This window comes from Emiliania huxleyi, assembly GCF_000372725.1.
Source record: "Emiliania huxleyi CCMP1516 unplaced genomic scaffold EMIHUscaffold_37, whole genome shotgun sequence".
NCBI classification, from domain to species: Eukaryota; Haptophyta; order Isochrysidales; family Noelaerhabdaceae; genus Emiliania; species Emiliania huxleyi.
Window position 1 is genome coordinate 575,086 of NW_005199194.1, and position 24,903 is coordinate 599,988.

At 69.0% G+C, this 24,903-nt stretch overlaps 5 protein-coding genes across 5 annotated transcripts in view; 2 read left to right on the forward strand and 3 right to left on the reverse strand.

Annotated features, from left to right (window-relative positions):
* The window catches only part of EMIHUDRAFT_451159 (hypothetical protein), a 5,932-nt gene extending 1,968 nt beyond the window's left edge, over positions 1–3,964 (reverse strand). Inside the window, exons 1-10 of the mRNA XM_005771940.1 lie at positions 3,803–3,964; positions 3,382–3,726; positions 2,800–3,096; positions 2,022–2,383; positions 1,889–1,951; positions 1,431–1,491; positions 1,135–1,264; positions 910–1,056; positions 572–606; positions 235–296 (exon numbers count right to left, since the gene is read on the reverse strand). Of these exons, the coding sequence (XP_005771997.1) occupies positions 235–296; positions 572–606; positions 910–1,056; positions 1,135–1,264; positions 1,431–1,491; positions 1,889–1,951; positions 2,022–2,383; positions 2,800–3,096; positions 3,382–3,726; positions 3,803–3,844 (1,544 nt within the window). The 5' untranslated portion in view covers positions 3,845–3,964. The remainder of the gene's footprint in view (positions 1–234; positions 297–571; positions 607–909; positions 1,057–1,134; positions 1,265–1,430; positions 1,492–1,888; positions 1,952–2,021; positions 2,384–2,799; positions 3,097–3,381; positions 3,727–3,802) is intronic.
* A 1,362-nt stretch (positions 3,965–5,326) lies between these two features.
* EMIHUDRAFT_451161 (hypothetical protein) lies at positions 5,327–6,345 on the reverse strand (the record flags this gene model as incomplete). Its single annotated transcript, XM_005771941.1, has 3 exons — positions 5,327–5,589; positions 5,665–5,907; positions 6,105–6,345. Coding segments are annotated over 3 exons (745 nt in total), but the record flags the coding sequence as incomplete, so codon positions are not given.
* A 1,750-nt stretch (positions 6,346–8,095) lies between these two features.
* On the reverse strand, positions 8,096–9,527 carry EMIHUDRAFT_209170 (hypothetical protein; the record flags this gene model as incomplete). The annotated part of the gene is made up of 4 exons (XM_005771942.1): positions 8,096–8,150; positions 8,368–8,606; positions 8,793–8,939; positions 9,096–9,527. The coding sequence occupies 4 exons, from the start codon at positions 9,525–9,527 to the stop codon at positions 8,096–8,098; spliced, it is 873 nt and encodes a 290-aa protein (XP_005771999.1).
* Positions 9,528–10,594: 1,067 nt separating this feature from the next.
* EMIHUDRAFT_209171 (hypothetical protein) lies at positions 10,595–11,201 on the forward strand (the record flags this gene model as incomplete). Its single annotated transcript, XM_005771943.1, has 3 exons — positions 10,595–10,799; positions 10,870–11,018; positions 11,154–11,201. The coding sequence occupies 3 exons, from the start codon at positions 10,595–10,597 to the stop codon at positions 11,199–11,201; spliced, it is 402 nt and encodes a 133-aa protein (XP_005772000.1).
* A 4,433-nt stretch (positions 11,202–15,634) lies between these two features.
* On the forward strand, positions 15,635–19,329 carry EMIHUDRAFT_102218 (hypothetical protein; the record flags this gene model as incomplete). The annotated part of the gene is made up of 3 exons (XM_005771944.1): positions 15,635–16,169; positions 16,379–16,530; positions 18,430–19,329. 3 exons carry the CDS (start codon positions 15,635–15,637, stop codon positions 19,327–19,329), a joined length of 1,587 nt encoding a protein of 528 aa, XP_005772001.1.
* Between the last annotated feature and the right edge of the window lie 5,574 nt (positions 19,330–24,903).

A 24,903-nucleotide genomic window follows, 5' to 3' on the forward strand; every position in this document is an offset into this window, starting at 1 on the left:
GGGGGGGGCCCTCCGGGCTTACCCCGGAATTCACCCCCCCTTTTGAGGGAGGGGGTTGGGTCTGGACCCGAAACGGGCCCCCCCACCCCCGGAACCCCCCCCCCCCCGGGCCCGCCCGGCCCCCCCCTTCCGGCCCCCCCGGGCCCGCCCACCCCCCCGGCCCCCCCCGCCCCCCCCGCCCCCCCCGCCCCCCCGGCCTCCCCCGCCCCCCGGCCCGCCCCCCCCCCGGCCCGCCTGGAGAGGAGCTGCGTCGGGGTCTGTCCGAAGAAGAGAATCTGCGCCTCGACCGCCTCGCGCTGTGGACGCGTCGTGGACGTGTCAGCGGGCGCGTCAATGGGCCGTGTCGTGGACGTGCCGAGAGCGGCGGCGGTGCGATCAGAGGTGGAGGCGGGGTGTTGGCCGGCGGCGGTCGCTCGGCGTGTGGAGCGAGGAGGGGGGCAAGGCGGTGCGGGGGGAGAGGGAGTGGGAGAGAGAGAGTGGGGGAGAGAGAGTGCGACCTGCTGCGGGAGACGTGGGGGGAGATATGGGGAGATGTGGGGAGATGTGGGGAGACGTGGAGAGGGAGTGCGGCCTGCTGCGGGCCGAGCGTGTCAAGCGAGACGGCGCCTGAGACCGATCGTGACGAGGTAAGCACTCCTTGGGCGAGGGGGGCGGGTCGAGGGTGGCGAGCAGAGGCGGCCGCCCTCGGAGGTGAGGCATATCTCCCCACATCTCCCCACATCTCCCCACATCTCCCCACATCTCCCCACATCTCCCCACACCTCCCCACATCTCCCCACACCTCCCCACACCTCCCCACACCTCCCCACACCTCCCCACACCTCCCCACACCTCCCCACATCTCCCCACATCTCCCCACACCTCCCCACACCTCCCCACATCTCCCCACATCTCCCCACATCTCCTCACCCTCGTAGGTGAGGTAGTAGAAGACGTTGAGCGCCTCGGCGGCCGCCCTGCCGCGCTGCTTGCAGCCGAAGATGAGGTCGATCCACAAGTGCAGGTGCTCTGACACGTGCTCCGACTCGAGCGCCGCGCGGTGCAGCTCGACAAAGCCTGCGCGGGAGCGGCGGCCCGGGGTGGGCGGGGCCGCGCTCGGGGGAAGGCGCGGCGCGGCGCGGCGCTGCAACGCGCCCTCGGCGCTGGCTGCCCAAGGCGGCAGGTGCGCGTCGCCGAGCGCGTTGCCGGCTTGCATCGTGCCGAGGGGGAGCTGCGCGTCGTTGCGCAGGAAGTCGGGCAGCGTGTAGAACTCGGGGATGAGCTCCTGCGCGAGGGACGGCCGAGGCGTGGCCGAGAGCACGGGAGCTCCTTGCCGTCCGGCATGCTGCTCCTCTCTCGGCTGCATCTCGGCTCGATCTCGGCTCGATCTCGGCTCGATCTCGGCTCGATCTCGGCTCGATCTCGGCTCGATCTCGGCTCGATCTCGGCTCCTTAACGTCCGACATGTTGCTCATGCACGAGCGCCACGTCTCCGGGATCGAGTCGAAGAGCCTGTGCAACAGCCCGGAACCTATGTCTCCCCCCACACCTCCCCACATCTCCCCACATCTCCCCACATCTCCCCACATCTCCCCACATCTCCCCACATCTCCCCACATCTCGGGAGAGGCGCGGCCCCGTGCAACGGCAGCCCTCCCCGCCACTCTCTCAACGAGGCGGTCGAAACGCCCGCCCGCCGGCTCTTCCTCGGGTGCGCCACATCCGGGCTCTCTCTCTCTCTCGTCTGTCTCTCTCCCTCTCTCTCTCTCTCTCTCTCTCTCTCTCTCTCTCTCTCTCTCTCTCTCTCTCTCTCTCTCTCTCTCTCTCTCTCCCTCCCTCCCTCCCTCTCTCTCTCTCCCTCTCTCTCCCTCTCTCTCTCTCTCTCTCGGCTCTCTCTCGGCCGGAGTGCCGGTCCGCCACGTCGAAGCGGCCGCCCTGCAGCCGGATGGCCTCGCTGGTGAAGGGCTCCAGCCTGCGTCGGGCAGTCGGCGAGGTGGGCGCGGCGCTCCACGGGCGCGTGGCGTGGCGTGGCGCGTGCGCGCCGGAGGAGGTAGTAGAGCACGGCCCCCGCGCTCGAGTAGTGCGACCCGTAGTGAAAGGGGGGCAGCCCGGCCGCCTCGCCTGCGCGCGGGTCGTACTCCTGCGCGAGCCCGCGGTACCGCTCGGCAAACTTGTCGGCGCGCTCGGGCTCGAGCGCGCCGACCGGCTTGGAGAGGTCGCGGTAGACGGCCGGGTCGGCCAGGTCGAGGGTCTCGGACGTGTAGTCCTGCAGCACCCACGGCACCACCGGGTACTGCGTGAGGTCGTTGTACGAGCGGCCGGCGAGCGTGTTGAGCTGCATCAGGTAGTCGAAGTTGGAGATGCGCCAGGAGCGCCAGTCGTCGACGAGCTCGGCGTGCCGCGCCTGGAGGAGCGCGCCGCGCCGCGAGGCGGGCGTGGGAGGGGGCGGGGCGGGGCGGGCGGGGGGTTGGGGGGGGCGGGTGGGGGGCGGGGGCGGGAGTGGCAGGGGGCGTGGAGGTGTGGCGGGGGGCGGGGGGCGGGGAGTGGGGCGTAGGTTTTTTTTGGGGGGGGGGGGGGGAGGCGGCGTGAGCAGCTGCGCGGGTCGGGCGGAGCCTCGAGCAGGTCGCGGCCCTCCCACCGCGCCGTGGCGCCGCGCCGCTGCAGCTGCGGGCAGAGCGAGAGGAGCCGCGCGTGCACGCGGCGGCGCGTCTCCTTTGCTTCGAAGGTGAGGAAGTGGGAGCGGCCCGAGGCGAGGAAGAGCTCGAGGGCGACCCTCCGCAGCAAGTACCTACGTCCAAGTCACAGGCCCCTCACTCTCACTTGGAGCTCACCGCGTCTGGCTGCCCGACAGTCCGGCGGCAGATGCCTCCGCTGCGCCACGTCGTCCAGCAAGCTCAGCGGCCAGCAACGCGGCCGCGCCGCCTCGACGGAGGAGGCCTCCACGCAGCTGCTGCGGTCCTCCGCCACGCTCGCCGCCTCGGCCTCGCAGGGCGGGTCGGGGAGGAAGCGAACCGCGTCGCGGTGCAGCTGCAGCACGCCCGGCTGCGCAGAGAGGAGCCGCACCAGCCGGCAAGGCACGGAGAGGAGGGGAGGGGAGGCCGAGCCGACCACCTCGGCCTGCAGCCGACGCGCCTCCTCCTCCTCCTCCGCCGCCGCCGCCGCCGCCTCCTCCACAGCCGCCGCCCTCGCGCTGCCCCCGCCGCCGCGCCCCGCGCCTTCGCCGGTGCCGTAGCCGGCGCCTCCCGCGCCCGTGCCGCCCCCGTCCTCGCCCTCGCCCCCCTCCTCGCCCTCCTCCCCCTCCTCGCCCTCCTCGCCCTCCTCGCCCCCGCCCGGCCGAGGGAGGGCCAGGAGAGGAGCCTCGCCCCCGTCGCTCTCCCTCGCCGCCGCCGCTCCGTACGACACCGCCGCAGACGCGTGGTCCTTTGGGTACCAGTCCCGCCGGACCCGCAGCCGCATGCGACCGCTCCCGCCGCCGCCGGCCGCGCTGGGCACCCGCGGCCCCTCCCACTGGTCGAGCTTCCACCGCAGTGGCGAAGCTGCCAGCGGCGCCCCGCCGCGGGGTGGACCGAGCGGGGCGCCGCCCTGCGCGGCTCTGTCTGGGGCGCCGAGCAGGCGGATGAGGGGGGCGAGGCGCAAGCACGGGTCGTGGGCGAGCGAGCAGAGCAGCTTCCGCCACGCTCGGGCCGCCTCGCCCTCCGCGTCGCGCTGCAGGCCGAGCAGTGACACCTCGAGCTTGCGGGCAGGCTCCTAGTGGGAAGGAGGAGCCGGTACAGCCGCAAAGGCGTTCCTAGGGAGTGGACGTGTGGAAGAGGCGGAGGGGCTCCTCGGACGCCTCGCCGCCCAGGGACGCGAGTCGGCTCGCCATCGAGAGATCCGCCGTGTCGGCCGCCGCCGCCGCCGCCACCAGCGGCGCGAAAGAGCCGCGCTTGGCCGAGCCCCCTCCCGGGGGAAGAGCAGCGCCCCGCGCCGCGGGCCTGTCCAACGGCTGCGAGCCGGCCTCGAGCGAGCCGGCGACGGAGGACGCCGCCTCGGTCCGGATCTGCCGCACGGCGCTCTCGACGGCGTCGCTCTGCAGGAGCGCCTCCACCTCGGTCGAGTCGAGGAGGCTGCTGCCGGCGGCGAGGGGCGACCCGCCGCTGGAAGCCGCCCCGCCGGCAGCGCGGCGCACGCGCTCTTCACGCATCTCGCATCGTCGCGCTGCCTCGCCGGCGCCGTCCTCCCCGCTCGAGTGCCTCCTGATCTGCCTCTCGAAGGACCGCGCCCGCGCGCGCGACGTGGCGACGGCTACCTTGAACTCGACGTCGCTTGCGCCCGCCGGCGGCTGCAGCGCTTGATAGTGCGCCGCCTCGATCGGAAGGAGCTCGAGCCAGCAGTGGCCGGTGGAGCCCCGGCGCGCGAGCAGCGCGGCGAGCAGCCGCGCACACCGGTCCGCCACAGAGCGCTGCCACGCCGGGGACGACTCCTCCCCCGCCGCGCGCGCGATGCTCCTCAGGCACCAGACGGTTGCGAGGGTGACGTTGGCCGTCGCGTGCGCCATCCCGATCGGCGCGAGGAGCCAGAGGAGGAGCCGAGACGCGCTCGCCTCGCACGCTGCCGCGCGGACAGCCTGGCCGACGGCACAGGGCGGTGTCCAGCCGTGCCGGATCCCGGCCAGCAAGCAGCGCAGCACGAGGGAGAAGGACTGGCGGTCCGGCTCACACAGCAGGGCCAGAAGCGGCTTGAGCTTGCCGCCGCCGCCGCCGTTGGCCGCATGGGCGCCGCCTCCGCCACCGCCGGCGCGGCGCTGGTCGAGCAGGACCTGGAGCAGCTCGACCACGGCCCGCACAGTCAGCGCCAACAGCTCCTTCTCGCGGCCCGATGGCGGAGAAGAGGCGGGGTGCGGCTCGGACGCCTCCCAGAGGGAGGCAGACCGCAAGGCGAGCGCGTCGATGTGCAGCAGCGTGGTCGCAACCGCGCCGAGAAAGGAGGCCGCCGCGGCGCCCTCGCCGCTCGCTGGACGCGCCGCAACCGGCTGGTGCTTGACGCGAACCTGGATGGCGGCGGCGGCATGGAAGCAGACGACCGCTCTCCAGAGAGGGTACTCGCCTAAGGAAGTTGGGCGCTGCATTCGTTGGACACGTGAGCGAGGCGACCGCTCTCCCCAGAGATGCGTCACTCGCCGGCGGGCACTGCGGCGAGCACACGCGAGCACAGCGCCGGGAGGGGCAACTCCTCAGACACCCAATGCTCCGAGAGCGCCTCCGCCATCAAGCGCGTCCGCAAGGCGCAGCTGGCGCCGAGGGCGACGTGGAGCAAGCCCGCCGCCGTCCCATCCCAGCCAAGCCCCGCTCGGCTGCCTGCCCCGGAAGAGAGCGGGCTCCCGTCCCGCGAGGCCTCGCATCCCGCACGGCCAGGGCCCTCCGCAACCTCGCCCTCGCCGGAGCGGAGGGACGGGGAGCCGCTCGGCGCCGACGCCTCCGCGCTGCCGACGCGCAGCAGCAGCAACACCCTGCCCTCTCCGAGCGAGACCAGCGGCAAGAGGGACGCGCGCACCGCCGCCGGCGCGGGGGGAGGCCGCGCAGCCTGCCCACTCGCTCGCGTCGCGCCGGAGTCGCCGTAGAGCCTCCTCGCCTAACGCGACTCGTCGCACACGACGTCAGTCTCGAGCTCTCTGGCGGAGACGCGAGGCGTGCCGCCTCCGCGCGCCAGCTTGTCGCCGATCTCCCTCCGCCTCTCGCCCGCCTCGCCGCGCGGCTGCGGCCCCGGGCCAGCAGCCAACGCGTCGTGGGCCGCCTGTCTGCGCGGCGCCGGGAGGGCCACCTCGAGGAGCCTGACTGGGCCGACGCCCGCCCGCACCAGCGCGGCGGCGTTGGCGCCCCCGTGGTCGGTGCAGCGGAGCAGCGCGCGCAGAGAGCTGAGCGCCGCCGCGCCGAGTGGGCTCGGCGAGCCTACGGGCGAGCTGGCGGACTTCTCCCAAGGGCGAGCTGGCGGACTCCTCCGCATGCAAGGGCTGGGCAAGGGCAGGGTGAGACACCAACCCTCCCCCCCCAAACCACACACACACATGGGGGTTTCCAGCTCCCCCACGTCCCCAGATGGGCAGGAGCCGCCCCGGGCGTCGACAAGTGGGGCGGCCCCCGGGCGCTTCCGGGCGGCAAACGGCGGAGCAGAGCCCGCAGCAGGCCGCCGTCCTGCAGGAGCAGCGCGGACTCGGAGAGCAGCGACGCGTCCGAGGTTGGCACCTTCGCCTCCGCCACCGCGCGGGGGGGCGACTGCGCGAGCCGCACCGCGAGCGCGGCGGCGCCAGACTGCCCGCACGCGAGGTGGAGCAGGGCGAGCCACACGGCCGGCGTCGCCGGGTGGCGCTGCAAGACTTCGTCGAGGAGGCCGACCGCCGCGTCGGGCTCGCTCCGTCCCGCCGCCCCCCCCTCCGCCTGGCCGCTGGCCCGCAGGAGGGCGCCCGCGAGGCACACCTACGGGACGCGGCTCGCACGCGGCTCGCGCACGTGGCAGCCGACTGTGTCGCGGGAGGAGCCCGCGCGAGCCACACGCCGAAGCGGCCCTCGTGATCTCGGGGAATCTCGGGTCATCTCGGGGGAATCTCGCGAGCCACACACCGCGGCAACCCGCTGGCCCTCGTGCTGGGTGTGCATCGCCCGCAGCGCCAGCCCGAGCCCGCCCCGCGCACTCACCGCCGCCGCACAGAGCGTCCGCACGGCGCCGGCGCCGCTTGCCGCGGGGGGGGCGGCGGAGGCAGCGGCGGAGGAGGCGGTGGCGGCAACGGAAGCGGCGGCCACGGCGGTGGCAGGTGCGGGAAGGAGGAGGCTGCGGGAGGCGGTTGGTCGCGTCGGCGTTGGCGTGGGCGTGCGGGGTCCTACAGGTAGACGCCAAGAAGGCTCGGGGAGGGCCCGGTCAGCTCTGAGCGGCGGCGGGTGCGGCTCGGGGCCTCTAGCGGCGTCTGCGTGCGGGGCCTCTAGCGGGTGGGGCAGGGTCCAGCTGGCGAGGAGGGAGAGGAGCTCCGCGCGCGCGTCGGCGTCGGTGATCTCTTGCAGCTGAGTCAGTAGGAGGTCGACCTGGAGGCGCGGGAGGGGAGCGCCGGGGGCGTGGGCGCTGGGGCGCTTGAGGCGATATAAGGGGGCGGGGGTGGGGGCGGGGGGTGGGGGCGGGGGGTGGGGGCGGGGGGCGGACTGTGTATCAGGGGACTGTCTCTCTCTCTCCTCTGTCTCTCTCTCTCCTCCCCACGCGACGGCGGCAAAGCGCGGCAGAGGCGGAGCAGCTCGTGTCGGACCGCGCCGACGGCGGCCACGCCGCCCTCGCCGCCGCCGCCTCCAGCGCCGCCGACGCGACCGGACAGACGCCGCTCCCTCCCCCGGCCGCTCGGGTAGGGAAAGACCGCGCGGAGCAGCAGCAGCAGATGCTGCACCGTCACTGTTGCGGAGGCGGCGGCGGCGGCGGGCGGGTACGGGGGCGCGGTCTCCGCGGCGGGCGAGGGGCCCGCGATGCGCGCGAGCCGCCGCGCCGCCTCGCACTGCAGCGACACGTGCGCGCGCGCCCAGATGCGGAGGTCCGAGAGGACGAGCTTCGCAACCTCGTCTCGCAGCCCCCGCCGCAGCTCATCGCAGCGCGAGGCGCCGGACGATGGAGAGAGAGAGCCCTCCTCGCTCGGACTCGCCGCGCGGCCGCGGCCCGGCCGCGAAGCCGACAGGTGCTCGTGCATCCGCCAGACCTCGTCGAGAGCACCGCCCGTCAGCAGGAGGGGCGCCGCGTGGCGCAGCGCGGCGGCGAGCACGCCGACGAGCCTCTCGTCGCGCGCCTGAGAGGACATGTCCCGGACATGTCATGGCCAAGTCATGGAAGGGGCACACCGACCAGCCCCTCGTCACTAGCCTGCCTCGCCTCGCACTCGCTGCCGCACACGCACAGCCGGAAGAGGCGCAGCGCGCCCGCCGCCGTCGCCGACGCTTTCGCCGCCGGAGGCACTGGCCCCGGAGGAGGAGGAGGAGGAGGAGGAGGCTGGCCGAGCTGCCCGTGCTGGCCGTGCTGCCCGTGCTGGCCGTGCCCGACTGCACACGCGGAGAGGAGGGCGAGGGCCGCACGGGCACCTGTCCACAGCTGCAGGTGTGAAGAGACGCCGTCCTCACGCGGAAGCAGGGGCGAGGGACGCACGCAGCACCGCCAGCGCAGCAGAAGGCCTCGAGAGGAGAGCGCCGCGTGCCGACGAGCGCGACGGGCGGCTTGCCCTTCCCTCCGCCTCCGCCTCCGCCTCCTCCGCGTCCTCCGCCTCCGCCTCCGCCTCCTCCTCCTCCGCCTCCGCCTCCGCCGCCCCTCATAAAGGCTGGGAGGGGCGTGGCGCCGCCGAGCACGAACAGCCCACAGGGGCGGAGGGAGAGGGCTGGGACGACCCCGCACGCCGCCGCGCCCTCCTCGAGCGAGCGGGCGCGCGACGCGGAGAGCGCCGCGGAGGCGCCGCTCACCGCCGCAGACCCGGCTGCGGCGGCGGGCAGCAGCAGCAGCTCGGCGATCTGAGCGCCAGACAGCGGGGCGCAGGTCGACTCGTGCGCCGTCACCCCGGGAGGGAGCGGCCCTCCGACGCTCCAGTGGCGGAGGTCCTTGGTCGGAGCGGGGAAGACGAACCGCTGCCGCAGCGCCTCCACCCCATCCACGCGCACGCACAGCCGAGGCACCGTCCCCGACCCGTCGCCGCCGCCGCCGCCGCCGCCGCCGCCGCCGCCGCCGCTGCTCCCGCCGCTTGCACGCGGAGGAGAGCGAGGCTCGCCACCGCTCTCAAAGGGCCAGAAGAAGCGGCGCGCCGGCTGGCTGAGCTCGACGGCCACCCAGTGCCACTCGCCGGCCGACAGAGGCGCAGGCACCTGCGCCGACGCCGCCCCGCCCTTAGGGCTCATCGCGACGACCGTGAGCAAGCCTCCTCGCAGCGACACCTCGACGCCGTGGCCGGCGGTGGCGAGGAAGGAGCACACGCTCTGCGGCGCCGCCCCGTCGGCGCCTTCGTCGCTGCGCCGCCAACTCCCACGGCCGTCGCCGCTGTCGCCGCCGCCGCCGCCGCCGCCTGTCCCGGTGTGCCGATTGGACGAGGGCGAGCCGCTCGAAGAGCGAGGAGGCCTCGGCGAGGGCGGCACGTCGAGCCGCAGCCAGAACCAGATTACAAAGGCGTCGCGGCCAAAGCACTCGCCCTGCAGCGGCGGCTGCGGAGCCGGCGGGTGCACGCCGTTGAAGGCAAAGAACCGGCGCGGCGTGCCGAGCGGCTCACTGGCTGTGCGGGAGATGGCCTGAGTCAGGGCGTGCAGCAGGGCGCCCTCGCCAGTCGCCGTGTGCAGCGCGAGCAGCCGGCGTAGCTGGTTCGGGTGCAGCGAGTGAGCAGCGAGCACCGCAAAGAGACGCATCGCTGCCGCCGCCCGCTCGCCACCCGCGCCGCCGCCGGACGGAGCACACTCCGCCTCGAGGACGCCAAGCGTGTCGTCGAGGAGCCCGTCGTCAGTGGCCTGGAGCGTGCTCCATAGCGAGGCTCCTAGGAGGTCCCGCTGGCGCCGGAGCGAGGAGGTGGAATGCATCGGCGACCGTCTGTAGAAAGAAGAAAAAACAGCCCCTGTCCAAGCCGCAGCCGCTCAACACCAAGACACTGCGCGTCGAGCATTACAGGTTTTGATTGAATGAAAGTGGTACGAGGACACACCGCGACCGCACCGCTTTAGAGGCTCTCGCAGAGGCCTGGACTGGCGCAGACTAGCACACAACATCGGCACACCAGCTCGGAAGAAGAATTTTGCGTCGAACTCCCCCGCACAACACTGGGCACGAGACTCTTTTACCGCGCTAGGTCTCGGGCGGCGAAGGGGTCACACCCGACGACCTCGGGAACTAGCCGGGGCAGTCGGAGAAGGGGCAAATCCGTGCACTGACGGTCGGCCGCCAGAAAACACGCCTGCGTGGATCGCGTCACACCAATCCTCGCTACCCAACGCGGCCAAAGGATATCCACCTCGAGAACCTCGAGAGAGACTCTTTTACAACCTACAGCTGGAGATGTGCGAGTTGGAGTGGCCTCACGGAGTCGCGGGTTTGAGGTCGCAAGAGCCAAGATGGTGGCGTTTGGACATCCCAACCATCGCCCAAGACAGCCTGTAGGTGATGGCGGGACGGCGCAGTGTTTGTGGCACTCGAAAGTATTTTCATTCTAGCAGCTAGAAAGAACACCATGGAGGGGCGGCCACGCCCATGTGGCAGCCCGCTGGCTTGTGAGCTTGTTTGTGTCTGTGTGTCGCTCGTGCGTGTCGTCATCATCTGTCCAGCGTCCACCCATACCGCGTTGGTGTCCAGTCCGAGCCTGACTGTTCTTCACCTTTCTACCTAACCTAAAAAAGCCCACACGCACCACGCCCTACACCGTGCCGCAGGAGAATGCTGCTTGGACTGCCGCTAAACACCAAGACACTGCGCGTCGAGCATGAGAGGTTTTGAGCAACCGCGCACACCCCCTCGGCCGTGCGCTCCTCGCGGACGCAAAGGCGGATGGGGTGGAGCCGTCGCGATCGGGGGGGAGTCCCCCTTCGCAGTCCCTCGCCGATTCTCCGGGCTGGGAATCGTGTGTCCGACGTTGTCAAAATTCTTTCCGCCTCTAATGGGCACCAACCTGGCAATCTTCGAACGCGATCGACTCAAGATCCCCATGTTCGCTCTGCTCACCTCCAGCCCCGCGCTCGTCGTCTCGCCGTCGCTCGCGGTCCAGCGCGGCTTCGCTGCCGCGGCGCCCGTCGCCCTTCCCACGGTGAACCCCATGTCCGCCGACTCCACGCTCGCCTCCTTCTCGGAGACGCTCGCTGGCGGTGCACCTTCCCACCTCCGGCGCATCGCCCGGCCTCGACCCGCCGCTCACCGTTTCTCTCTCCACCCTAGTCGTCGCCGTGGACGGCGGCACCATCGGCCTCGACGTCTCCTTTGGCGCCTTCCTCGCCGTCATCCTCGGCCTGTTCATCCCGGTCGTTTTTCTTGTGACGCTGTACATCCAGTCAGAGGCGCAGGGCACCGCGACGTCGTTCCGCGAGGTGGCAACCCCTTCCTCGCTGTCGCACCATGCCCAGCTACTCGCCCTCGCCACAACGCGCCGCCCCAGTCGCACGCCCGCTGCAACACCCCGCTGCGCCCACCGCCTCAACGCCAGTCGCCACCCCGCTGCCCAGGCGGACTCGCTCGGCGGCAAGCTCTTCGACGACCCCGCCGACTACTAGAACGGCGGCACGATCCCGCTGCGGGCAGTGCGAGCTGGAGGTCTGTGTGGTCTCTGTGCGCCGGCTGTGCCGCGAGCGGCCTGTTCGTGAAACAGTCAGAGAAGGCGAGGGAGCGGTCAGCGATGTGCTCGCTCCTTTTATCTTTGTATTGGCTCTTACGAACATGATGTGAGGCAACGAGGTGGGGGAGGGGGAAGAGGAGTGGGGCCGACACTCCAGTCTCCTGTCGCGTTGCCACAGCGTGTGTGAGTCCTTCTTTCTGACTCACCTCTCGCTCTCCTGTCACTGTCTCTCCTGAGTCTGGTGACCTTGTCTCCTTGCGCTCTGCCTCTGCGCTCTGGCTCTCTGCTCTCATTGTCGTTTATGAATCGCCAACGCATGAGCAAGCGAGAAATTGGTGAGGGGGCCAGAGCGCCGCCACCGCGCCCTGCTGAGCGTACATCTGAAGCCAGCGCGTCTAGACGGGGGAAAACCGCGCAATCTCCAATCATACAGGAGGGGTTGTCTAAGACCGCACCCACCTCTCCCTAACTGATCGTCGCTGCCGATCTCTACCGACGTTTGGAGCCGCCGCTCCGAGCCCTAGGTTGTGCGCCTGTGCTGGCGGCCGGCGCCGGCAAGCGCGTCGCGAGGCTCACCCGCCGCTGATCGGCGAGGACGGTCGCGCGCGCGCATGCGGAGCGAGGGTCCGATCCCGAGACTCACGCACGGCGCGGACGCCGCGCTCAGATCGTGCCGGGGCGCTTCAGGCGGGAGCCCTTCTTGGCGGGCGGCTCCGGCGCCTGGGCAGCGGATGGAGCGCGCGCGAGCCGTCGAGGGGGTGCGATGGCGGCGGGCGGTGCACTACGGGCCGGCGGGAGAGCAGAGAACGCTGGGAGTTTGAGAGAGGCTGGTGGCTGTTGGACGTGGTGAGGGCATGCTAGCGTTGGGCGTGCCTCCTTTTTGCCGAAGAACTTGTTGAACTTCTTGGCCCACTCGCCCTGCTCGGACTTGGTGGTTCCAGATGCGACCGCCGCATCCGGGGCGCGCGAGCCAACCGTGTAGCCCCACAGCGGTCCCTGAGGCCGACGAAGGGCGTGGCGATGGTCAGCGTGGAATCTGCGAGTCGCGGTAGGCGGTTTCATCGGCGGGCACCTTGGGCCCACCACCCATGGTGATGCCAGCGGAGCGGCTTTGAGCGGCCGCTGCCGACGGCGCGACAAAGGCGGCGGCGACGGCGAGGAGGCAGGCGAGGAGAAGGAAGCGGAACATCCTGTGTGGGTAGCGGGGTCGGGTTGACGCGAGAGCAGGTCAGAGCACACAGGTTGAAGAGATGCGGCGATCTAGCTGATCTAGCTTGGGCACCGTTCTCGCCAAACCTTGACACTCTTCACACACGTGTGATCGCCCGCGTTTGATTAGAGCAGCGGGACATTTTTTTTATTACACCGAGTGTCACACCATCGAGCTATGAGCCATCGTCGCCACGCCCCTCGCCCCGTGCGCGCGCGCGCCCACCTCGCCCACCCACCGCGCCCACCCACCGCGCCCACCCACCGCGCCTCCCTCGCCCACCGACCGCCGTCGTCTGCGCCGCCACCAGCCGCCCAGTCGCGGCGATGGGCTGCGCCGGCTGGCGGCAAATCGGGCACTTGCTGTCGACCCCAGCGCACCGAGCGCGGCGCGTCCCAGCAGAGGTCACACTGCTCACTGGCGCTCATCCGCTGCTGCTGTCTCCTCCACCTCCTCCGCTGCTTCGGCCAGCGCCTCCAGCCGCGGCAGCGCCTCCGCGAGCGGCATCCGCTTTCTTCCGCACTAGAGCCAACCCGACCACGAGCCGCGCCAGCTCCTCGGCCTGCGCCGCTGACCAGCCCGCGTCGGCTGCCTTCCCAAAGACACTCTGCGTCGACAGGTGCGAGAACTGTCCGTTGCTGCCTAGGTTGCTGCCGCCCGTCGCCTCTGCCGCGCGCGCGAGGCCCACGTCGGCGACGTAGAGGGTGTGGATGCTGAGTTGACATAAATCTGAGGACGCGACCCACTTCGCCACAGACGGTCCCGCGCCTCGCCGCTAAGACGGGTACACGACCGCGGCTCGTGTGCGTGTACCCGTCTTTGTCCGGAGTGAAAAGTCCAACGCGCTCGTCGGTGGCGGCTTCCTCCAACCTGCGCCGCGCTCGGCGAACCTCGACAGCGCCTTCGGTGGCATGCAGCTCTTTGCGACAGAAGCCTGGAGAGCAGCTCCTCTGCTGCTCACGCGCTCCGCACAGTTGGCACAGCCCACTGTGCGGCTGCCACAGCTGTCACAGCGATGGGCTCGCCCTCACTGGCCCTCAGTCACTTGTGCTGCGGCTTGTGTGAGCGACACTGCTCGGCGGCTGCCGGCACACTGTGAGATCATAGATGTGCGGTAAAACCACGCTACCAGCGCTTGGTCACATCGGCCCCGAGGTCAGATCCTTCTACTCTGATGATGACAACACTGGTCTACTCGCTGGAGCCGAGCAGGAGGGCCCAGCGCACAACCCCTGGTCAACTCACCCTCCACACCCCGTAGCTCCGTTGCCGCGGTCGTCAACGGTCAAGCAGGATATTGCCCGCCGAGATTTCTCGCGCGGTTCAGGGACAGGGAGGGTCATCGGAGAGCAGCTGAGAGCTGTGCAGAACCGCGGACGCGGCGTCACGCAGCATGCAGAGCCGCGCGGCGGAGGAGAGCGGCGGAGGTGGCGTCTCGAAGCCGAGCATATACAGAGCCGTATTATGCGGAGCCGCTTCCCCTCCCGCTGCAGCCAGGTGGAGGTGCACCTGCAAAACCTTCCTGCACGGTGTGCACTGTGCGCAGCGCCCGGCCCGCGGCCGGCGACGGGGAGTCCGAGTGACATGTTGGCTGGCAGTTTGACGTCGCGCCCCGCTTGGCCGACGGCTCTCAGTATAGGTTTGTCAGACACAGCTCTGATCACCATACTGGAACGTAGTATCAACCATGACGCTCGGGATACAACATTTGCCCGCAGCATAGCCGACCTTCACGGCTCACAGCTCACAGACACACATAGGGACCACCAGCACGCCGGGCCCTCACCATCGGTCCGGGGGCTCGATCGCGGAGCCCATGAGCAAGGAGTAGGCCGCCCGCCACGCTGTGAGCGCGAGCACTGTCCCCATCACCGGCGACAGGTCGGGCAGAGCGAAGAAGGCGCGCTCGGCGCCAGGTGTCGCGACGGAGCAAAAGAATCCGGCGCAAGTGCCGCCCGAGAGCGCCATGAAGTAGGTGGCGAGGGTGTAGATGCACGCCGCCGCCAGCCAGCAAGTGGCACACGCCCACACCGCGCGCGCAGGGCTCTCGATCGAGCCGCGAGCAAAGCCGCCAGCGATGACCCCTCCCAGAAGCCACGCAGTGCTGCTCCAGGTGGCCATCATCAGGGTGCTCTCCTCGAGGCCGTTGCCCCCGGTGGTGATTAGGGACGACGTGATGATCGCGCAGTCTAGCGCGGCGAGCTTTGGGTCGTCGATCGGAGCCCCGCGCGGCCAGCGGAAGGCACACGAAATTGATGCCCGGCGCGCAGTCGGCGGTGCCGCGACTGTCGCCGTGCGAGATGTGCGCAGGAGTGCCGTGTGAGACGGGCGCAGGCAAAGTGCCGTAGTCGGCAGCGAGACGACGATGAGGAACCGAAATGCATCCATGCACTCTGAGGTATGTGAGGAGCACCACGGTTCGCGTGCGAACACGGTGCCTTTGCAAAAAAGAATTGGAGCTCGATCGGTTGCGGCAAATGGTCGCAGTGGGTGTCAATTCGTCCTTGCGCGAGGAGAGCTCGATAAACTCGAGGGGCCAGGATATGCCGCGAGGAGGGCAGAGCTGCGCCGAGAGGCGAGGGCAAGGGATCGGCAGGCAGCGGCAGCGTCGTCGCAGGACGAGGCAGAGGAGAGCGAAGCGACAGAGGAAGAGGAGCACCCGCAGTTCGCGTGCGATAATGGTGCCAATTTTGCAAAGTTGGCCCATTGAGAATCTTCTTGTCTCAGTTGCTCGTGGTCAAAAACAAACTTATGAAAAAAGAATTTGGCGGCTGCTGGCGGCAAATGGTCGCAGTGGGCGTCAGAAGAGTCGTCCTTGCGCGAGGAGAGCTCGATAAACTCGAGGGGCCAGGATATGCAGCAAGGAGGGCAGAGCTGCGCCGAGAGGCGAGGGCAAGGGATCGGCAGGCAGCGGCGTCGTCGCAGAACGAGGCAGAGGAGAGCGAAGCGACAGAGGAAGAGGAGCACCCGCAGTTCGCGTGCGATCATGGTGCCAATTTCGCAAAGTTGGCCCATTGAGAATCTTCTTGCCTCAGTTGCTCGTGGTAAAAAACAAACTTATGAAAAAAGAAAGCGGCGCGACCCGGCACCATCAAGCCACGCTCCGGATGAAGCCTGACACTCAATCGAGCTCAGCCTGGCGGCGCGCGCCCTCTCTCTCAATGCACGCGAGCCCCAGCCCCAGCACGCTCGACCTGATGGTGCGCTCCGCTACGCGGATAGCACTCGCAGCGCAGAACGCTGCGCCGCTTGAGCAGCCCGCCTGGTCGACTGAGCCTGCCTGGCGGCGGGACCTCCGCTCCACGCTGCAGCTTGATGAGTCGGACTTGGATCGCTCTGCGGACGTCGCCGTGGATGGAGGTTGGCGGCGACTGGGTCTGTCCGTGCGTGGGAGGTTTGAGGACGACGCATGGCTTGACGCTGGCGGCGCAGCAGGCTGGCGCGTGGCCTATCACGGCACGGACGCCGGGCCGAATGCGATCCGCAGCATCGTGCAGACAGGGCTCAGGGTGGGCGGACTCGGATCCAACGGAGACCCGGCGAGGCCGAGGAGCGGCGACACGTTCGGCCGCGGCATCTACGTGACGCCCAGCCTGAACATGGGCGTGATGTACGCCAGCCGCGGGGGGCGAGGCTTTGTGCGGACCGAGAGAGGCTGCTCGGTCCTGTGCGTCTTCTGCTGCGCTGTGCGGCCAGGTCAGCGTGTGTGTGGAGACCATCGCCCTTCTCGCTCAGCCTACGCACGCACGCAAACGCACGCACGCACGCACGCACGCACACACGCACGCACACACGCATGCACACACACACGCACGCACGCACACACACACACACACACACACACACACACACACACACACACACACACGCCTCGCCGCACCCGGCGCCGCCACCTCACCGCGCAGGGGGCTTCTCTGTCCACGAGCACAAGGGCGGCGAGGTGTGGACCATCGGCACGGAGGCGGACTGCCGCGCCACCGGCATCTGGTCGCGCAGCTTCTCGGAGGACGAGCAGGCCTTCATGCGCGGGAGCGGGAAGGGGCCGCGGCGCCAGCAGGTAAGGTAAGTCACAAGATGGTGCGTGGCGCAAGGGGGCGCAACCCTCGCGACTCCACGCGTCTGCAGTCGATCATGTTTTTCGCACCTGACACCTGTCTTTGTTTTAGTTTTCGCGGTTTTATTAGCAGGTTTGAGGTAGCACCGGCCACCGGACCGCGCAGTGCGCGCACCAAAAGTAAATCCCGAGATGACTGTGCGGCTGCGGGCCGAACCGCCCGTAGGCCCCGTACGCGATAGAGCTATGCACCACCTGAGACCCAGACCGGTGAGAGTTGAGACTGTGCTGAGTCCGTGAGTGTTGCACCGCCACACGGCGCCGTCGCCGTCGCGCGCCTTCGCGGGGGGGCTGCGGAGAAAAAGAACCTCTTTAGCTTCATCCCTCGCAGCGGAGCTGCAAGTGCTCCTGCAGCGCTGGGCGAAGTCGACTTACTCCCTCCTGGTCCCCCCTCGGTCGCCGTCGGGCTCGGCACACCTCCGCTGCTCAATGTTTGACGACTCGAACCCAGCTTTTCCGTGCACGGGTCAGCCTGCCAGCCACGCCCGGGTGTATCCTACCCCCCAAACCGCCCTGGTCTTTGCGTACAGACGACCCCCTACTCCCCCAAAGAGCCTGGGTTCCGGCTCCTAGCCGGATAGGGGGTCTGTTGGGACTGACTCGCGCCAAAACGCCCTACCTACCTACCTATCCCCAGGCCGCGCAGCGAAGCGAAAAAAGATGAAAATAGGGGGCACCTACCTATTGCAGGGCCCTTTTGGGCGAAACAAGACCAACCTACCTACCTATCTGGGAGGGGCCATAAGGACCCCCTATCCGGCTAGGAGCCGGAACCCTGGTGGACTGAGCATGGACGTGCAAGCGGCGGAGCGTGGCGAGGAGGAAGCGGTGCTGGCGTGGCTTGATGGCGGCGGGTCAACGCGACGTCCAAGAGAGGCGTCACGCTGCTGATGTGCGCCGCCCGCAACGGCCAGGAGCGGGTGGTCGAGCTGCTCCTGCGTAGGGCGAAGGTCAACCTGCAGGAGAGCGGCGGCGGCACCGCGCTGATGTACGCCGCCCAGGAAGGCCACGAGCGGGTGGTCGAGCTGCTGATACGGCACGGCGCTGAGATCAACCTGCAGAACAGGGACGGCGCCACCGCGCTGATGGCCGCCGCCATTAAAGGCCGCGAGTGGGTGGCTGAGCTGCTGCTGCAGCACGGCGCGGAGATCAACAAGCATGGCAGCCGAGGCGGCACCGCGCTGATGGGCGCCGCCAGCCAAGGCCACGAGCGGGTGGTTGAGTTACTGATGCGGCACGGCGCTGAGGTCAACCTGCAGAGGAGCGACGGCCGCACGGCGCTGCTGTTCGCCGCGCGCTATGGCCACGCGCGGGCTTGCTGATACGGCGCGGCGCTGAGATCAACCAGCGGAACAGCGAGTCCGGCGGCACCCGAACGCCGCCTATTGCGGCCACCCCGCCGTCGTTCTCCGCTTGCTGCGGGCGGGCGCGGATACAACAAAGGCTCGCTCTGCAGACGGCAGGTCCGCGCTGCAGATCGCCAAGGAGGGGGTGGCCAAGGTGGCTATCGTCGACGCCGCCAGTGCTCCTGCAAAGGACCACGCCGGGTGCGTGCGCGCTCTCACAGAACATGCAGCGGCGTTGAGGGAGGCGGCGGAGGCGGCCGAGAAGGCGCTCGAGGCCAAGGAGCGGCGCGAGCAGCGCGAGCGGGAGGAGGCGGCGGCGGCGCGAGAGCGCGAGCAGGCGGCAAGCAGGCGGGAGGCAGAGCGAGCGGCGGACGAGGCGCGCCGGGCGGCGGACACTGCGGCGCTGGAGGAGCAGAGGCGAGCGATTGCGGCAGAGGCGGAGGCGAAGCTGGCCGCTGAGCGAGCGGCAGCAGAGGGGACGCTGCGGGCGAGGGAGGCGGAGAGGCTTGCGGCGGAGGAGGCGCAGCGAGAGGAGCAGCGGGCGGCGGCGGCGGCGCGCAAGGCCGCTCAGGCAGAGGCGGCGCGGCGCGAGAAGGAGGCTGCGGACAAGAGGGCGGAGGAGGAGAAGGCGAGGCGGCGCGCAAAGGCGGCGGAGGCAACGGCGGCCAAGAAGGAGGCCAAGGCGAAGAAGAAGGAGGCCAAGAAGGCGCCGCCTGCCTGCACGCTCGAGGAGGAGCGGAGGGCGAAGGCTGCGGCAGAGCTTCGCACACAGGAGGAGAGGGCGGCGCAGCTGGCTGCTGAGCAGGAGTCGGCGAGGGCGGAGCGGGAGGCGGCAGAGCTAGCGGGTGCGGCAGAGCGGGCGGCGTTGCGCGAGGATGCGGAGCTGGCAGAGGCGTTGCGCCGGTCAGAGGTGGATGCGGAGGAGGCGTTGGTGCGTCGGGTGTTGCGGTGCGAGGAGGCGGTGAGCAGCGAGTCGACCGGCGGCGGCGGGGACTTGCCGCGGCGTGTCGAGCGGCTGGAGGCGAGCCTCGGCGCGGCGACCGAGGGCAGCCTCGAGGAGCGGGTCGGCGCCATCGAGCGCTTGATCGGGTCAGAGGCGGGAGAGGCGGCGGAGCAGCATCTGCCAGTCACCGATCCGCTTGCTGCCGTCTCACTATCGGACGCCGGCCTCGACACGGGGCGGCCGGCTGCCCCCGAGTCCACGATGGGGGGAGAGACCACGTGTATCGTGTGTTTCGCGAGAGTCAAGTCGCATGCTGCGGTTCCGTGCGGGCACCTGTGTGCTTGCGGGCCATGCTCTGAGCAGATGCAAGAGTGCCCTTACTGCCGCGAGCCGGTGATGATGTGGATGGTTCCGCGCGTCCGGTCTAGCTACGGCCTTTTAGCACTGCTATAATTGCACACCGCGCACTGTGCGACGCGCACTAAAAGGCAAACCCCGTCGCAAGTGCGTAAGCCAATACCGTAAGGAGAATATATGGAGATGCGAGGTTGCGAGCGCAGTCCGCAGAGTCCAGAGAGCGCACGCGGCCTCGAGGCTCGAGCGGCCTCCGGTCGTTACTGCGGAGGCTAGAGCCGTAGCGCTGTGCGCTCAAGGACGGTCCGTCCGGGGGAAGGTCGGAAGGAGCGCAGCAGCCGCTCAGGGCGACTCCTCCTTCCTCTCGCTCTCTCCACTCTCGCTCTCCGAACCATCAGGGATTCAGGGTGGAGAATCGGGGTCGCCACGAGCGAGCGCACTTGAGAGAGCTAACCCGCGCGGGAGCCGCCAGAAGAAAGAAATTCGAAGTTCTTTTCTCCCCGAAATTCTTTCTCCAAGCGTGACACCAGTCTCTCACGGCAGCGGCACCCCAATCCCACCCTCGCTCATCGTCGATTCCCTCGCGCCGCCGACACGCTGCCGCCCAACGAAGATATTGCCCGCCTATGCGGCCGGGACGCCTCCTCCTCCTCGCCGTGCTCTGCCTAGCCGCCAACCCTGGACACGCTCTCACTCTGCTGCGCAATCTCCTCGGCCGACCCAGAACGCGCAGCAGCGCGCTCCGGTACTCAAAGGAGGCACTGCTCGCGTCCGGCGACCCGCTACGGAACCTTCTCGGACCGCGCCGGTCGCGCGCCTCCGCTTTCGACTATGCCCGCGCCGTCCTCAAGGAGGCTCGCCCCGACGCTGGCCAGCCGCCCGAGCGAGAGGAGGCTGACTTTCAGCCCTGAGCAATAGCTGTGTTGGAAGCACCGTCGAGAATTAGAGCGGACCGCTGTGGCGTGAGGCGTAGCGACGCATGTATTGAGAGAAGGTATCTGAAGGCTAGAAGATTGTGGTCTCTCCGAGTGGTCACACTCGACAACTGAGTAGAGTTTCCTGTCGCGGCATATATTCGATACATGTATAGGAAGTTCCTATCGGTATTGCTCTTTTTCACCGTGCATGCGCAATCAACTTTACGACCGTCACAGCGAGAGGCCTCTGATAGATCATACGAGCATGCGCAGAGGACACACAAACATCCGACAGCGCGCCCACACAACGGGCGACATTATTGAGCGACAGGTGAGCCACACCCACAGGGGCATAGCCTGTGCGCCGCCGCCGGCGAGGGTCCTCTGGCGCAGAGCGCGGCGCGGCGCGGGATCTAGCGGCCGCTGTTGTAGTAGTCCTTGTTGGAGCCCACGTTGCCGATCTGGAGGTGCACGGGCGGGGAAAGCGGAATGAGAGAGCGGGGTGCGAGAGTGCAGGGCGCCTGCGCGGGGCTCTTGCGCGGTCGTCGGGTGTGGCGCGCGCCTTGTTGGCGAGGTACGAGTCGAGGAAGTAGGTGCCCTTGGCCTTCATCTTCTCGCGCTGCTTACGCAGGTTGTTGATGTTCTTCGCCTGGTACTTGACCTTGTCCTCGCGCTCCGCCTTGAGGTACGCCGGGTTGATGTTGCCTGCAACACACGCGAGAGCGGCGGATTAGCGGCGCCGGTCGGGCGAAATAAGGAGAGAGCGACGCGGGCGGCGTGCGGAAGGGGACGGGCGGAGAGGGGAGAGGGGAGCGGGGCGGGCGGGCGATGCGTGCCGTTGGGCAGGAAGATCGGCACGCCGTACTTGGACTTTCCTTTGGCGAGCTGGAACTTTGGGATCCAGTTGCCAAAGCCTGCGGTGAGGTTGAGAAGGGTGGGGGGGGGGGGACTCCCGTGCTCGTGGCCTCACTGGGTGGCGACGCAAGGGCGGCGGAGGGTGCGAGTTTTGTGCGGTGGTCAGAGGAGCGGCTGGCGGTGCAGCTCTGACCGTATGACTGCTCGTGCAGCGCTGCGCCGCCGGCAGGGTAGTTGGAGCCGGGGGAGAGGGGCTTGGCCTTGCCGGGCGTCTGCATCGCGGTGGGGTTCATGACGGCGGTATTGTACCCACGCGTGGCGCGAGTGTAGTCCACCGCACCCGCCGGCGACTTCTTGCCGTTGACCGTGCGCGAGACCTGTGCGAGCGTTCGAGCAGGAGGCGCAATGAGAGGTGGTGAGGTGGCGGCGAGAGCGGAAGGTGCTGATGCGAGAGTGAGATTGTGGCTTCGTCGGGCGCGGCTACGGCTCGGACGGCGCAGGGAGGTTCTGGCCGCACCTTCTTGAGCTGCTTCCCTCCCTCGGCGCCGACGCCGCGGTCAGGCGCGGTGGCGGCGGCCAGGTTCTTGAAGAAGTTCATGCTCACGTCGGCGCGCGAGGCGGCGGGGGCGAGGTCGAGGCGGAGGCCCGCGTGCGGGACGAGGGCCGAGGAGAGCGCGAGGGCAGCGGTGATCATGGAATTTGCTAGAGATCTTCGATTGAGGTTGGCACCGAGGTGGCACCAGGTACTAACTTGACACTCCCTTACAAACAAGAGAAGCTTTCTTGTCACCTACCACTTACACATCATTTGGGGCCTGGAGCCCCTGCAGAGCCCCTACACGTCGACACATGGCACCGACGCACGGCTCAGCACTGTGTTGGTGCGCACCTGCTCAACGAACTCTCGGTATAGCTCCGACCTCTCGGTACGTTCGAGGCTGAGCTCATGCAGGCGGTGGCGGCGGTGCGGTGGGATCACTGGTGTCCCTGCCCGCCTTCCTGCGGGCGAGGAAGAGCGCTGCCTGCTCGGCGGTGGCGAAGAGGCCGAGGGCGCCACGCCGCGAATCGAGCGGGCCGGCCAGGCGAGCCTGCTCTTCGGCCCGGGCCCGGTCGCCGAGCACACGCTCCGGCGGCTCTCCGAGCGCGCTTCAGGCTTGGTCGGCGATGGCCGCATCAGCGAGGCGGTCAAGACGCAGCGGCGCGTGCTACGAGCAATGGGCAAAATTGACCACCCCGACGAGCTGACCGCGCTGCACAATCTGGCAGACACTCTTTTCTCCAGGGCGAGCTGGTGGAGGTGGAGCGGCTGCAGCGAGAGCTTCTGCACCGTCAGAGAGAGAAGCTCGGCTGCTGCCACCCGGAGGCGCTCGAGACGATGGGCGTGCTGCTTCCGGTCACGCTGGCGGGGCAGGGGCGCTTCGCGCAGGCGCGACGCGCCCTTGTGTGGATCACGTCTCCTCAAGTCTCCCCCTTGGCTCAAACTTCGCTTCCGTTGGCCTCACAGGCGATGGACCTCTCGATCGAGGCGCGGCGGCAGATGGAAGAGCACCTCGGAGAGGAGCACGAGGCGCGCTAGACACGCCCCCTGCACGCTCTCGCTTCTAACATCGCACCCACAGCTTCAGCTCGAGGCAGCGCACCCGCCCCGCACCATCATCATGAAGGCCCATCCCGACAGGTGAGCATCACCGCGGCTGGGCTCTCCGCGATGCTGGAAGAGCACATCGAGGGCACTTTCGAGAACCTCTTCGCCGTCGAGTCGCCCCAGTACGGCGCGTGAGGAGTGGAATTATTGAGTTTCATTGTTTGGCGTGTGTGTTTCTGTGGGAGATGCGCGGGCGGGACTTGGTGTGTTTTGACCGGCCCTGCTCGACGAGACACGGTGGATCATGGCGATGGGGAGACCGAGAGACGCATGACGGGGTCTATGACTGCTGGGGCTCCGCATCTCAACTAGTGTTCTGATCGATGTAACATCTTAACATGCGTGTTCACAAAAACTCGCAAGCCCAAGAGCGCCAAATCGCACGCCATCGCCAAGCCCCAAGCCCAACCGCCAAAAGCCGGAAAAAAAGCCAAAACGCATCAGGTGCAACGGCAACGGCCAACGCGCCGCGCGCTGGATCCCTGGGACTTTTCCCACACAGCCAGCGGGCTGCCACACACCCTGAGTTGGCGTACACATAACTCAAGGCCGCGCCCCCCCCCTGTCGCCTCTCCCACCCCAGCCAAGGTGCCGAAGGAACAAACAAGGGCACAACAACACAACAGACGACAGGGGCGAGCGCGTGTAAATAAATAAATAAAACGGGCACGCCAAACGAGGGGTGGGAGAAGGACAGGCGCGTAAGAAAGAAAGAAAACAGACAACCCCAGACGAGGGATGGGGGAGGAGGACAGGGTCCCCACCTGCACGAGCAGGATTTTGGAAGGACGATCAGGAAAGGCGCGTGTTGTGCGGGGATTATTTTCGAAGTCTTTTTCTCGTAGATGTCCACCCCTCCGCGCCGCCGCTCGCGCCGCCTCACCACCGCCGCCACCGCCGCCCCCTCGCCAGACACGCCGCCGCCCGCACGCCTCCTCGACCTCCCCACGGAGCTCCTCGAGCGCGCCCTCTCTCACTGCGACCCCGCCGACATCGCTCGCGTCGCGGCCGTCTCGCTGCTCTTTCACGCCTCGCTTGCGCTGGAGGGCATCCGCTTGTGGGCGCAAGAGCGCGGCTTCGAGCTGCCGGCGCTGCCAGAGGGTGAGGGCTGCCCCGTGCGGTGGCTGTGCTATTCGGCGCTGCTGTGCGAGGCCAGCCCGCCGGCGAGGGCGGCCGCAGGATATTGGCACAGCCTCTTCATCGACGGCGAGGGGCGGCTCTCGTCGTGCGGCGCTGCGGAGCACATCCGTGCTTACATCCGTGCTTACGTCCCAGGCCTCCTTGGGCACGGCGAGGAAGTGACGTGGCTCAACACGCCGACCCGCCTTGCGTCGACGCTGGGCGGCGAGCGCGCCGTGAGCGTGTCGGCTGGAAAGTACCACAGCCTCGCCCTCGCCGCCGACGGCGCCGTCTGGAGCTGGGGCGGTGGAGCCTATGGCGAGCTGGGCCACGGCGACGAGGAGCAGCAGCTTCAGCCAAAGAAGGTCGAGGCCTTGGCTGGCCAGCGCGTCGTCGCCGTGTCGGCTGCGGAGTACCACAGCCTCGCCCTCACCGCCGATGGCGCTGTCTGGAGCTGGGGCAATGGATACCATGGCAAGCTGGGCCACGGCGACCAGCAGAACCAGCTGCTGCCGAAGAAGGTCGAGGCCTTCGCAGGGCGGCGCGTCGCCGCTGTGTCGGCTGGACTCGCGCACAGCCTCGCCATCGCCGCCGACGGCAGCGTCTGGAGCTGGGGCGGTAATGCCGGTGGCAAGCTGGGCCACGGCGACACGCAGAGCCAGCTGCTGCCGAAGAAGATCGAGGCCTTGACTGGCCAGCGCGTCGTCGCTGTGTCGGCTGGAGGCGACCACAGCATCTCCCTCACCGCCGACGGAGCCGTCTGGAGCTGGGGCCAGGGAGCCTTTGGCAAGCTGGGCCACGGCGACGTGCAGCGCCAGCTGCTGCCGAAGAAGATCGAGGCCTTTGCTGACCAGCGCGTCGTCGCCGTGTCGGCTGGGCCCCACCACAGCTTCACCCTCACCGCCGACGGCGCTGTCTGGAGCTGGGGCAGTGGAGGCTGCGGCAAGCTGGGCCACGGCGACGTGCAGCGCCAGCTGCTGCCGAAGAAGGTCGACGCCTTTGCTGGCCAGCGCGTCATCGCTATCTCGGCGGGAGATGCGCACAGCCTCGTCATCACCGCCGACGGCGCTGTCTTTGCCTGGGGCCAGGGCGAGGACGGCTGCCTAGGCCACGGCGAGGACCTGTCGAACCAGCTGC